A 12563-nucleotide genomic window follows, 5' to 3' on the forward strand; every position below is an offset into this window, starting at 1 on the left:
AAAGAAGCGAAACTAGAGAGAAACCAGGGTCCCTTGGAGTCTTTTGGGACATACTGGAGTAAGATAGCTTAGGTACACTTAAGAAAAAGAAAAGAAGGTCTACAAAGATGACGTATCAAGACTTCACAAATCCTAAATCTGCAGTTCCAAATCAAACATCTAGTAGGGTGGCACACTTCACAGAAAAACATTTCAGCTGCAGCTACCAATTCTAAAAGCTAAGGAGCAGGAATTTGTTATATTAGACTAGAAATACATTTCCTACCAATTGCAAATTTGGTGTGGTGTTAAAATGTCATTTTTTAAAGGCTTTCTTTTTCTGTGCATGTTCTGCTTCAAGTGTCAACATTTCTAGTTACAATAATTTTACCGTAATATTGGAATTCTTGTAAGACTTTACTGGTAGAAGTGTATTACATCAACTTTTGTAACATACAAAAACACTGTATTATCAGAAGTCTTATTAAATAGAAAAGGGAACACGTGGGTATTTCAGAATTGTAGACCTGCTTATTATGTGTCTGTACTGATCACTGATAATAAATGCAGATGTTATCCGAGAGCATTTAAAATGAGTCAATCAGTGTTTTCAACATAGTAATACTTCTATGATTCAGAGTGAGATCATATAAATCAAAGCAACAATCTGGACTCTGTAAACAATAATGTAACTGTCACCAAAACAAATGGTCCAACCCTGGGAGCAGGTAACTTGGGCAGGTTGATGGAAAACAAGACGGAGGGAACAGCTGTTCTCAGTGCCCACTGAGCGGTGGTTTCGGCCCCCACACTCTCAGCCTCTGAAAGCAACAGGGGAGGAAAGAACTGTCTTGACCCCTGTGGCCGTGCAGACGCCTACCTCACAGAGTTGCAGAGAATCGACGGTTTGATTCAGACTTTGTGATTTAAGAATTTGTCAAACACCTACTCTTTTGAATAAAAGCAACATATCTAAAATTAAAAAGTAGCTTTCATCTTCCTGTTTCTTTGGTATTGTTTGCCTTGAAATTTGGAACTCCTGAAGTAGCATTCAGTATAATGGTTGCAGTGGTTTTCTTTTTCACTAATGGATATCCAGTGTCTCATCACACTTCTAATTAATTTTCCGTAGATGTTTTTAAATGTAAAAAGTGGAAACATTTTTGTTTTTGAGGAAAATTGCTTCCCTGGGTAACCTGTGTTAATCTGGACAAGAAGGGTGGAGATGAAATCAGAGAGTAGGCCTGTGCCCTGATTCCCCACCCGCGTTTCTTCTGAGTGTGTGTTCAATGACTGAAGTTGCATAGTCGATAACTGAAATGACCTTTTCTGAGTCGGTGCCCTCATGTCTGCATCAACATTCTTTCCCTTGTCTTTGTAACACTGAATGTACCCAGGCTCTCCTGTTTTGCTAAAGAGCACCCCAGGGACCTGGGACTGGGTCAGAATAGGAAAGGGCACTCAAAGTTTGAAGGCCCTAAGACTTGTCTCCCAGTATGCGGTACGGGCTGTTGACAATCACAGAGATATAAAGACAGTGATGAGATTTTGTTCTGTCAGAACCAGACCATTTTCCTGATGTAAGTATTTAAGCATTGAGCCCTGACTGCAAGCAATTTGCGATGTTACCAGTCACTGTCACCTTCATCCACCTGGATCCTCTGACTGGTCCCATACCCACACTGCTGCACAAGAGGAGTGAACACGTGGAGCATGTTTGGATAGTTTCCTTATTCTTTTTATCAGACTGGTGGCATACAGGGTAGGCCTTTTGAAGGGAACGTAATATGGGATGTAGGAGAGGGCTAAGGGCTAAAAATGTTTAAACTCATTGGTATCTAATATTTTAGATTTTAATTTGTTTAAAAACACAAAAACTTAAAAACTTTAAAAATACTTGATATTCTAATCAAAACAATCACTCTTCTAATTGGTCTTAGGAAAAAACCTGTGATTTTTGTCTACATGAAAACTAGTCTCGTTTCACTAATCCTAGAATATTAGAAATGTTAAGCACCCTTACAAATTGGCTGGTGTTCGTGTTTTCTCAGATGATAGCTATAGATAGCTCCTCAGAAAAATACACTTATACACACGTTTCTATACTTTCGATTCCTTTTCAGGGGATTCAAGATCTGAACATTTATGGATTCCAAATTAAGAATTCCTCATTTAGTCCTACAACCTTACTCCACAGATGAAGATAATGAGGCCCAGAGAGAATGAATGCTAAGGTATTTTTTAAAATAAAAATTTACAGAAAAAAAGCATAGTTGGATAGAAATTAAAATCTAAATTGTTAGATATCAATGAGTTTTAAAACATCTTTAGTCCTTAGCACTCTCCTATGTTAAAAAACAAGTGGCTTACTTTTCAGTTTATCAGGCAAGACAAAGTTTATTCTAGAATAATTGTAATAAAACTTCTCTTTTAATGTGAAGGCTTAATTTTTTTTCCTTAAAAAGTGTTGTAAATGAATTAGACTTTGAAAAACATCACTTTAAAAAATTGTTTTTTAATTACTGATTTGAGAGAGAAAGAGAGATGGTTTTGCTGTTCCACTTCCTTATGCATTCATTGGTTGATTCTTGTTATGTGCCCTGACTGGGGATGGAACCTGTAATCTTGGCAAATTGGGAAGATCCTCTCTAACAGAGCTACCCAAAGCTACCCAAAGCTACCCAGCCAGGGCCAAAAAACATCAAACTTCTAACTACACTTAACTCAGTTTACCCCGATTTATTGTCTTTCCCTCAAGTGAACATAACAAAACTAAGGCATATATTCATTTTTTATATTTATTGAAGGGGTCAAATGAGATCAATTGAGCATATAAACCTCTCATTCTCTTTTTAAAAAGGCAGTTTTGCATATCTTACGTGGCCCTTGTTTGCTTAATAAGCTGTTTTAGTAAGGTAGAACTCCAAACATAAATCAGTATAGGTCATGTGATTGTCATAAAGTGAACACAGTTTAACCATCACTTCAGTCAAAAGACACATTATCTTCATCCCCTAAGTCCTCTTTCTTTGCCTCTGTCCCCATAGTATATTTTGTCTCTGGCTTAATCAAGATCACGTAAAAACCATCCATAGAATATGGGTCATAGCTTATTTTGATTGCTATGTAGTATTCCATAATATGACTATACCACAGTTTATCCATCAACCATTAATGGGCATATGGATTCTTTGCATCAACATTTTCTACAAGTCATATGATCAGTGACCACTCTTTTAAAGAAATTGGCGCAATGACCCAGTGTCTTCAGCTTTACACCTGCCCTCCTTTAAGCCAGCAGACTCCATGCTAAAAGGCCTTGATAAATTAACCCAACAAAGGTAGCGGAGCGAAGCAAGGCGGGGTAGTCACACTCCACTCCCCAGACCTCTTCTACCCAGGCGTTCCTTTCTCCCTTCCGGAAGGCCAAAGGCCCGCCCACTTCAGTGACGCTAAGCCCGTGGCATCACACGCCGGGCCTCAGCCAATGGCTTGCTTCCCAGGGAACGTTACCTCTGACCTCAAGGCTAATCTGAGACAGCAGGGACGAACTCCTCGCGAGAGGTGAGATTGAAGCTCCCTCCGCCATCTTGGAGATGGGAGTCAGGGGATGGTTGTGGTCGTTCTGCTAAAGCAAACAACAAAACGGGCACATCTGTCACCCCCAAGTACGGCTATTATCACTGTAATTGTTGGCCAAACCTACAGAAGAAGCAAGGGTGTCAAAGCGGAGAGCAGCGACATTGATAACAGTTTCACCTGCCTGCTGGGGCGAAAGAAGTGAAACGACTGAGAACCGGAAGGATGGTGCAGTCCTGTTCCGCCTACGGCTGCAAAAACCGATATGATAAGGATAAGCCAGTTTCTTTCCACAAGTAAGTGCGGTTCGCGCCTCGCGAAGTCGGCCCCTGCTCGTGCAGGGGCGCGCAACCGGTTAGGCTCGGGGGCGGAGCCAGAGCTAGGCGCGTGTCCGCGCGAGACCTAGCGAGAGGGGTGTAGGCAGGGGCGGGGTGCGCCCGAGCGCTGCTGGGGTCTTGCTCTGGGTTGGGCGGTGGGCTAGTCCGCAGGTTGTCGGAACCCCAGGTTCGTTGCCGCGGGCTGCGCGTTCTTGGCGCTTGTAGACACCGCTATCCGGGACCGTTTCTTATGCGGGATTTCCGGCCGTGAGCTCGAGGCTCAGTCGCCGCATGGAGTTGGCTGATTCGGGGCGGGAGGGCCGGCGATGCCAGAAGGCCCCGCAGGTCCTGAGATCTCCAGGCCAAGAGCCATTTGGGTTTCACCATCAGGTCAAGGAGAAGCCAAGTGGTGATAACTCTTTAGAAGTAAATTTGAAATTAAAAGAAGTCACTCTTTTTCGTCCTTGCGGTGGTTGGGAGGCCAACATCATTAAGGACTGGTTTTTGGCCAGGATTTCAGGGAGGATGTGTATGGGCGAGTTTCTAGGAACCAACCTTTAAGGACCTCTTAAGTTTGAGGCAGTTTGTGGTACTGCTAAGATTAATAGTTTATGTTTGCAGTACACGATGATGATAACATGGAAAATAATACTACGGACCATGATCAAGTGCCATAATAAAGGTCAATATGAGCTATTACTGGTGCATAAACGAAGCCCTTGGGAAAGAACCTGCCCCACATCTTTCAGGACTGTTTTATCCAAAAGGTGCTGCAGTCAGTCTTAGAGGAAAAATGTTCTCTGGAAAAGAAAACCTTAGAATGGAAGTGACTCAATGATAATCAAATGTCTGCAAAATGTGACACGATGGCAATTTTATTCAGCCAAATTCAGTACAGTATTTGCAGATTTTATTACATTTACGTTGATTTTTTTGCAAGAATTCCCGACTATAAACGATAGGTAAGAAATTAAACTAGAACCAGTGGTAAGTTATATGAATTCTTCATAGCTAAATAATTACACAAGCAAAATATTTTTTTCAATTTTTTGTGGGGGTCATTTATGTTTAACAACAGATGTGGGTGCATTTTTATATTCTTGGTATAGTACGAGAAGGACCGTAGAGAAATAAGAGTGTCTAATGCATAGGGAGATCTTGAGTGTTGATATTTCCCTCTTCAGAGAAGGGAATAGGACACTTAACACTTCCAGAATTCAGTTCAGTATACCTTAACATTACTTCTTGATTTATTGGAATTTCTGAAAGCTGATGAATTGATCTCTCCAGCATGGGGAATCGGTCACGAGATGGTGGGTGACACCATCACACTCATTCAGTTTTCTGCCTCCCCATTCTAATGATAGGGCAGAAGGAATCTAAAAATGTGAGGTAGTTTCCCTACCCTTCATTGGTAGGGCATTCACACATCAGAAATAGTGAGTTTCTGCTGGCTGTTAAACAATTGAATGGAAAGAAGGACTGACCTTCTACATCTCATCCTTTATCTAGAAGAACAGCTTTGGAAGAGGAGATGAGAAAGAGCTTGACAGAACCTCGCAGACATCCTGAGCACTCATAGTCCTCGAGTCATGAAGCCCTAGGTCCTGGATTTTACCAGGGATTGCTACTGTAGTTTGTACTTACAGAAGCCATTTTTGCATTTCTGGCAGGGATCTTCTAAGAGTGTTTCTTTCCCCAGTTTCTATGTAGTGGTAGTGGGAAGAGTAGACAAAGGGACTGTCGTAAACATCTCTTAGACCGTCAGGATAATGGCGGAGCCAGGCTCTGGCATACTTTGGAAGAGAGACTGGACCATACAGTAGAAACATCCTTCTTTGGCTTCTTTCCAATCCCCCCAACTTAATAAATCTCTGACCTGGAAAAATAAAATCACAGCAAATTTAAATTATTCCTACCTCCCTTTATCTGGTCCTAACAAACATTTCAATAGATTAAGAGGTAAATTAAACATTTTAAATTTGTCATTGCAATTCAACTGAAATTTAATTGTCATGTTTGTTAGTTTCTGATTCTAAGACAACCAGAAGCTTCTTTTTCTCAGCATGTAGATATAAACATGCAATTTTGTTTTACAATGTGCAGAAGTCACTGGTAAAATAATACAAATTCACCCTACAGTATGTATTTTACTTGAAATTTTAGTGTCTTCAATATAAAAAGTTAAACCATAATAAATTAGAGAAGTAAGAGAGCCACATGATTTATTCTTGTGTATTTAGATGTGCATGGAATACCTGTATCTGTCTGTGAAAGTTATTTACGGTAATGGAGGAGGGGAGAAAGGGAGAAACAGTATCAGGCACATGGGCCCTCCACCCCCAACCTTTCTTTACCTACTCTTCCCACTGCACACATGCCATCCGCCAACGTGGCTTTTATTTTTAGAGAGGGAGGGGAGGGAGATAGAGAGAGAAACATCAATGTGCAGTTGCTGGGGGTCATAGCCTGCAACCCAGGCATGTGCCCTGACTGGGAATTGAACCTGCGACACTTTGGTTCGCAGCCTGTGCTCAATCCACTGAGCTATGCCAGCCAGGGCACATCCTGTAAATTCTTAATTGGCTTGTCTTATTTAGATTGTATATATCATTGTATCCAACATTCCTATAACTACCGTATATAATCAGTTAAGATTTCTATAAGAAATACTTTTTTTTCCTTTAAAGATTGTATTTATTTATTTTTTAGAGAGAGAGGAGAGGGAGGAAAACATAGATTGGTTGCCTTTCGTATGCCCCAACTGGGAACTGGCCCGCAACCCAGGGTTTGTGTCTGACTGGAATCAAACCGTCAACCTTTTGGTTTGCAGGCCAGTGCTCAATCCACTGAGCCACAGCAGCCAGGGCTAGTCATAGGATCTTTTAAACAAGTCCATTTAAAGGCACAACTAATTAAAAAAAAAAAAAAAAGCAGAACTAGTGTGTTGATTACTCCTCAGTGTGTTACCACCAATGTAAGATAGTTCTTTCGTAAGCAGGAAAGTTTGGATGTGCCTTATAATAAAAAATAAGGTAATAGAAGTGAATTATGTCATCTTTAGGTTTCCTCTTACTCGACCCAGTCTTTGTAAGGAATGGGAGGCTGCTGTCAGAAGAAAAAACTTTAAGCCGACCAAGTATAGCAGTATTTGTTCGGAACACTTTACTCCAGATTGCTTTAAGAGGGAGTGCAACAACAAGTTACTGAAAGAGAATGCTGTACCCACAATATTTCTTTGTACTGAACCTCATGACAAGGTAATATCTGTTTTTCAATATTGGCTTTCCCCCCTATTTTTAAAAGTAATGTGTTTATTGTGGAAATTTGGAAAATTCAGAGTCATGTTAAGAAAACAAATGTTACTTTGAAACCTAACACCTCTTGTAAATAACCACTGTTAACAGTGATATTCTTTTAAAAAATACAAAATACAGTTTATAAAAGTTAAATATCCTCACACTAAGAAACTCAGTTAAGCTTTGTAATTTACTTTTAAGATCATGCCACACACCTACTTGTATGTTGACCAGTTTTTGTTTTTCTACATCAGTGACAGTTCAGTTTCAAAGTATTTTTCTCCTCAGTTTTAAATACTGCTTAGCAGTTCATTAAATTTTACCATTCTACCTCTTTCTTGTGTTCCATTTCTACTTCTGGTAGAAAAGTATAATTAAAACTTAAACTCTTTTCTCATTCATTTTGGAATATTTCTTTACCAAGATTCATATAAAAAATCTAATTTTCTTAAATTCCATAGATAAATTTTTCAAATTGTTATTTCTAGTTACTAAACTCAAACATACTCTGCATTCTTGTTTTAGAAGGAAGATCTTCTGGAGCCACAAGAACAGCTTCCCCCATCTCCTTTAACACCCCCCATTTCCCAGGTCGATGCTGCTATTGGATTACTGATGCCTCCTCTTCAGACCCCTGACAATCTCTCGGTTTTCTGTGATCACAACTACACTGTGGAGGATACAATGCACCAGAGAAAAAGGATTCATCAGCTAGAACAGCAAGTTGAAAAACTCAGAAAGAAGCTCAAGACTACACAGCAGCGATGCAGAAGACAAGAACGACAGCTTGAAAAATTAAAGGAGGTTGTACACTTCCAGAAGGAGAAAGACATAACAGAGAGAGGTTATGTGATTCTGCCAGATAACTATTTTGAAATAGTTGAAGTACCAGCATAGAAAAAAGGAATTTGTATTGGTTTTTAATGGGGCAATACCACACACCCTCTTCTAGCCTATAAAGGAGTTTCATCTGAAAAAATAACACTTGATTACTTGTATAAAAACAATTCAGAATATTTTTAAAAAAATAAATTAGATATATACTGTAAAATTGTTAATGTTTTTGTTTGTAATTTCAGGGTTTTTACATTTTAACAAAATATTTTAAAAGTTATAAAGTAGCCTCAGAGCACCAGTGTAAGTTGGTTTCAAGACTGAGGGTTTTTGTTTTCTAATTTGAGTATTTATAGAAATAATGTAAAAATAAAAAGGAAGGAGAATGAGAACAGTACAGTAAGGATGATTTAAGTTTAAAATTTAAAATTAGTTTATTGAGAGAACTAAGTTATATTTTAAATCAGAAGTATGGGTTAGATCAAACTTCTCAGAATATATATAACCTTATTCGCACATTCTTATTTGTAAAGTCAGATTCATTTATCTTAATCACTTGTCAAAGGTAATGTGGCAAGTCAACCCTTTAAAAAAGGATATGTTCAGAGCAGAAACTGTAGTCATTTCATACCTAATTAATATGATTAAATAACTATATAATGAATGGAGTTTTAAAAAGTGGGCTCCTCTTTTTCCTCCCACCGTAACAAAGTAGGCATTGTTATCCATGAAGTAATAAAAATGAGGGCCTCATCTGTGGTATGCTTTTTTCTCTCATTACCCCTAAGTTCCCCACCTGAAGTTATTTTTGCATCCAAGTCTCTAACGAACATGTTGTGTCAATAGAGTTTGATTTGTATCATGATATGGTAATCTTGAACCTGACTAATTGATTTTGGTCAAGGCTTCACATAAAAATGTTTTTCTTCACTTTAAAAAAAATTTTTTTTATCCTCACCTGAGGACATTTTTTCCCCCTTGCCTTTGGAGAGAGAGAAGAAGAGAGGGAGAGAAACATCAGTTGGTTGCCTCACGTGCGCCCAGACCGGGGATCTTAACACACCCAGGATGGGGACCGGACCCACAACCTTTCAGTTACGGGACGATGCTCCAACAGACTGAGCCACATTAGCCAGGGCAATTTCTTTACTTTTAACACAAATTAGATATTAAATCCCATTTTATTTAAATGAGTGATTTGTATTCAGAAGCAGCCTAATATGTACTGTTTATTTTCCTGAATGTTAAGATTTAAACACTGAGGTTTCTGTTCAAACTGTGAATTATATTCTGACTTTGTGATAAATTTTACATATATTTGAATGAAATGTGTTCTGAGTAAACAAATACTGCCATAGTACGTACTTACTTAGATTTAGAGTAACTATTTCAACTGTAATTATTTTATATCTCAAAGTATGCTAAGGTAGTTGAGTAATAAACCTTTTAAGGCAGTATTAAAGGTGTAAAACAATGATGTTCAGAAGTGTCTTTTGTAGACCTGCTTTTCAGTGTAATTTACTGCCATGCTGTGACTGGATAGTACTTTGATTTATGGAGATTTGATTTTCGATGAACCAGTATTTCAAAAATAGAAAATTTTGATTAGAAGATTACTAGACGCTATGTAGAACTCACTCTAATGAATCAAAGGACTTTTTCCAGTTATTCATGGATCTCATCGCGGTTTCTGGAAGTTGCAAACTCTCCAAGTAGTTTGTTTTTACATTTCATCTCTGTAGCAGTTTGTGGAAGGTATGTGGGTAATATTTTGCCAAAGCAGATATTTATCTAACTTGTTACCTACACAAAGGAAAATCTGTGTGTGTGCGCACGTGCGTGTGCATCCCCAGAACCAGCACTCCAACAATTGACCTGTAAAAGTGGTAATAATAATTACTTTTAGCATCTTAGCATTATGATTCAACCTGAAGCTACTTCCTTTTCATAATAGACGTAAATCCATGTTTGGAGAGAACTGAGCAAGAACACATATACCAACTGTTTGCATATAAACAAGTTATCATAGTTTAACATAGGAATTTTTAGGTTCAAGTGCTTGTTTCTGAATTTGAGATGTAACATTTGAATGTTTTTATAATTCATTTTGTCTATTGTACTACTTATGACATTGTCAAGAAAAGGAGACGTTTTGGCTACAGTAGGTCATGTTCAAGCATAATGAAACTCATTCAGAAAAAGGGACAAGGTCTCAATCTGAAACAAATCAGGAGAGGATCCGTATGAAATGCAGCATATTCTGAACATTTGTTTTAAACATATATAGTAACGTATAAAATTTTCACCTATGTGTGACATAATCTGTCACTAATAGTGAGAAGAAGTATTGTTTATTAATTGAACTGCTAGGAAAACTATAGAATCAAAGAATTTTAGAATTAGAAGGAACTTAGAAATCATTGAACACCAGCCCAACTGCTAACCCTGAAGAAATTTCCTTGTAAAGTATCTCTGACAGTGGTCACCTGAACTCTGCCATCTACACGTAAGCAGTTCTGCTCAGATTCTTTAAAATGGGTTTCTGGGTTAGAATGGAATTAGTTGCCACCGTTTATACTTGTTTATAATATAAACATAAACTTACTTTGAACTGCTGCATAGTTTGTCAAATTCCAAATTACAGAAATGTTAAATTTTTGTAAAATAATTTAAATGTTTACTAATTGTATACCTGTTATGTGTGCTAAAAATATCTCTGTCATTGCAGTAAAGAAATAGTGGTGTCTAAAATTATTAGCAAAACTTTTTACTTGGAAACCTAAGTACACGAGATTGTGTTCCTTTAACAGTAATGTGTAGTCCCTTTCTTAGAAGTACAACAATAATGGTGAAGGCAAATGAAAATTTCCCTTGGCATGGATTTTTTTAGGTTAAATTAATGTTCTCTGATCATTATCAAAACAGTTATATACACATGCACATACCTAACACCTATGACTTTTATAAATAGTAAGCAACATAAAATAATGTATTTAAAAGTCCACATGATCTGTAAAAAGAAAACTCCATTTGTGTTCCAGAATTTTTAAAAGGCAGCCGGCCATGAGTAGCGTTTAAAGGAGAAAAAGGGAACAGATTTGGTTGGTTATCATTTTTGCTAATGTTGGGGAGTGAGTTGGATGACCAGTGAATGAAGAGCATTGATTTTGTCTGGGGTAATTCGTGTTTCTGGGCATTATGGTTTAATACAGTTGTGTATTAAAATACATTCCTTGATGTGAAAGAAAAATATCAAAGAGCAAACTGATTTTTGCAGACAAAAGCAATTACGATTGCTGAGCTTCACAGGGAAGTTAGCTCAAAGTAATATTCTCTCACGTTCCATGTCTTGATTATCTTTTTTGCCTTGGGTGTGGTTTTATTCTAGTGAGATTTTTTTCTTAGTGATAAATATTTTTCAACACAAAATTTGTTGACAATTTTTATTTTTTAAATATCCTAAAGTAGATGAGTAAACTCTTAATTTTTAACGATTTTTGGTGCGAGAAATTACAATATTAATAACTAAGTTCTGGAATGTCTGCATGAGGACCTCCCACCTGCTCCCCTCCGTAACTACCATAACTGGTAAAAATAAATTTTAAACCATTTAAAGTCTGCAGATTGCCCTAAAGGCACTAAACATGAAAATTTTTCCTGAATGCAAGAAAACCTAAATCTCCACGAACCTGAAAAGTTGATGGCACTTAACGCCACAACCTATTCTCCCTTCCCCACGCTGCGCCACAACTCGTGCACAACTCAGGGCCGCAGTAGTTCCATTCTTGAGAGTACAGCCAAGCAGACAATGCTCCCTCTCTTCCCAACAACTATCCAAGGACTAGAGTGGCTCTCAGGGAGGGATGGGCTGCTGGTATTTCTCAGGGCCCTCTAGCTTTGTGTTGCACAGGCTGAGCTCCAGGTAAGTGCAAGCCAAGAGGTCAGGACTCCCTCTTCCCAACCAGCTCCCTCTCTTAGGATGGAGGGTCTCCTCCAGATACAGCTGGCCAAGAACACCAGCACCCTGATCACCTCTCTTGATGCTTGTTTATAGGGTAAACTTTCCATGCCAACAGAGCCAGCCCAGGAAGATTGGTGGCTTCTATCCTGACAGCTCTACTCATACAGGTGACCTAGAGAGGCAGGCCAGGGTCCTCGGCACCAGCACCACAAGGGTGACGGGGGAGGCAGCAGCCCATGCGAACCAAGAGCTCTGAAGCTCTTCCCAAAGGGATGGATTTGGAAGAGCCGGGAAGTTCGAGCCTGTCCCTGTAACTGTGGTGGTGTTCTGAAGACCTTGGTTCTTGTCCTCTCAAAAGATTTCAGACCAGAGACACAAATGGCAAAGCAGACAATGGTTTGCTGGCAAAAGGAAAGTGCACTCAGAAGATTTCCAAGTGGGCGAGACAGAACAAACCTATTGCCCCACTGGGCTGCAAACAGGGTTTTTATGCTTGCTTGAACTCCCCGCTCACCTCCTGGTCCCCCTAACACCGCCCCACACTCCTGCTGGTTTGTTCCTGCCCACAGCGTGCACAGATCTCTGCCAGTAGTG

The 12563-nt window shown here is 38.9% G+C and overlaps 1 protein-coding gene across 1 annotated transcript; it reads left to right on the forward strand.

Annotated features, from left to right (window-relative positions):
• The first annotated feature begins 3564 nt into the window (after positions 1-3564).
• Positions 3565-11437, forward strand: THAP1 (THAP domain containing 1). Its single transcript, XM_045821910.1, has 3 exons — positions 3565-3854; positions 6940-7135; positions 7700-11437. The coding sequence occupies exons 1-3, from the start codon at positions 3784-3786 to the stop codon at positions 8069-8071; spliced, it is 639 nt and encodes a 212-aa protein (XP_045677866.1). The 5' UTR covers positions 3565-3783; the 3' UTR covers positions 8072-11437.
• The last annotated feature ends 1126 nt before the right edge of the window (positions 11438-12563 follow it).

This window comes from Phyllostomus hastatus, unplaced genomic scaffold, assembly GCF_019186645.2.
Source record: "Phyllostomus hastatus isolate PE091 unplaced genomic scaffold, TTU_PhHast_1.1 phas_scaffold_46, whole genome shotgun sequence".
NCBI classification, from domain to species: domain Eukaryota; kingdom Metazoa; phylum Chordata; class Mammalia; order Chiroptera; family Phyllostomidae; genus Phyllostomus; species Phyllostomus hastatus.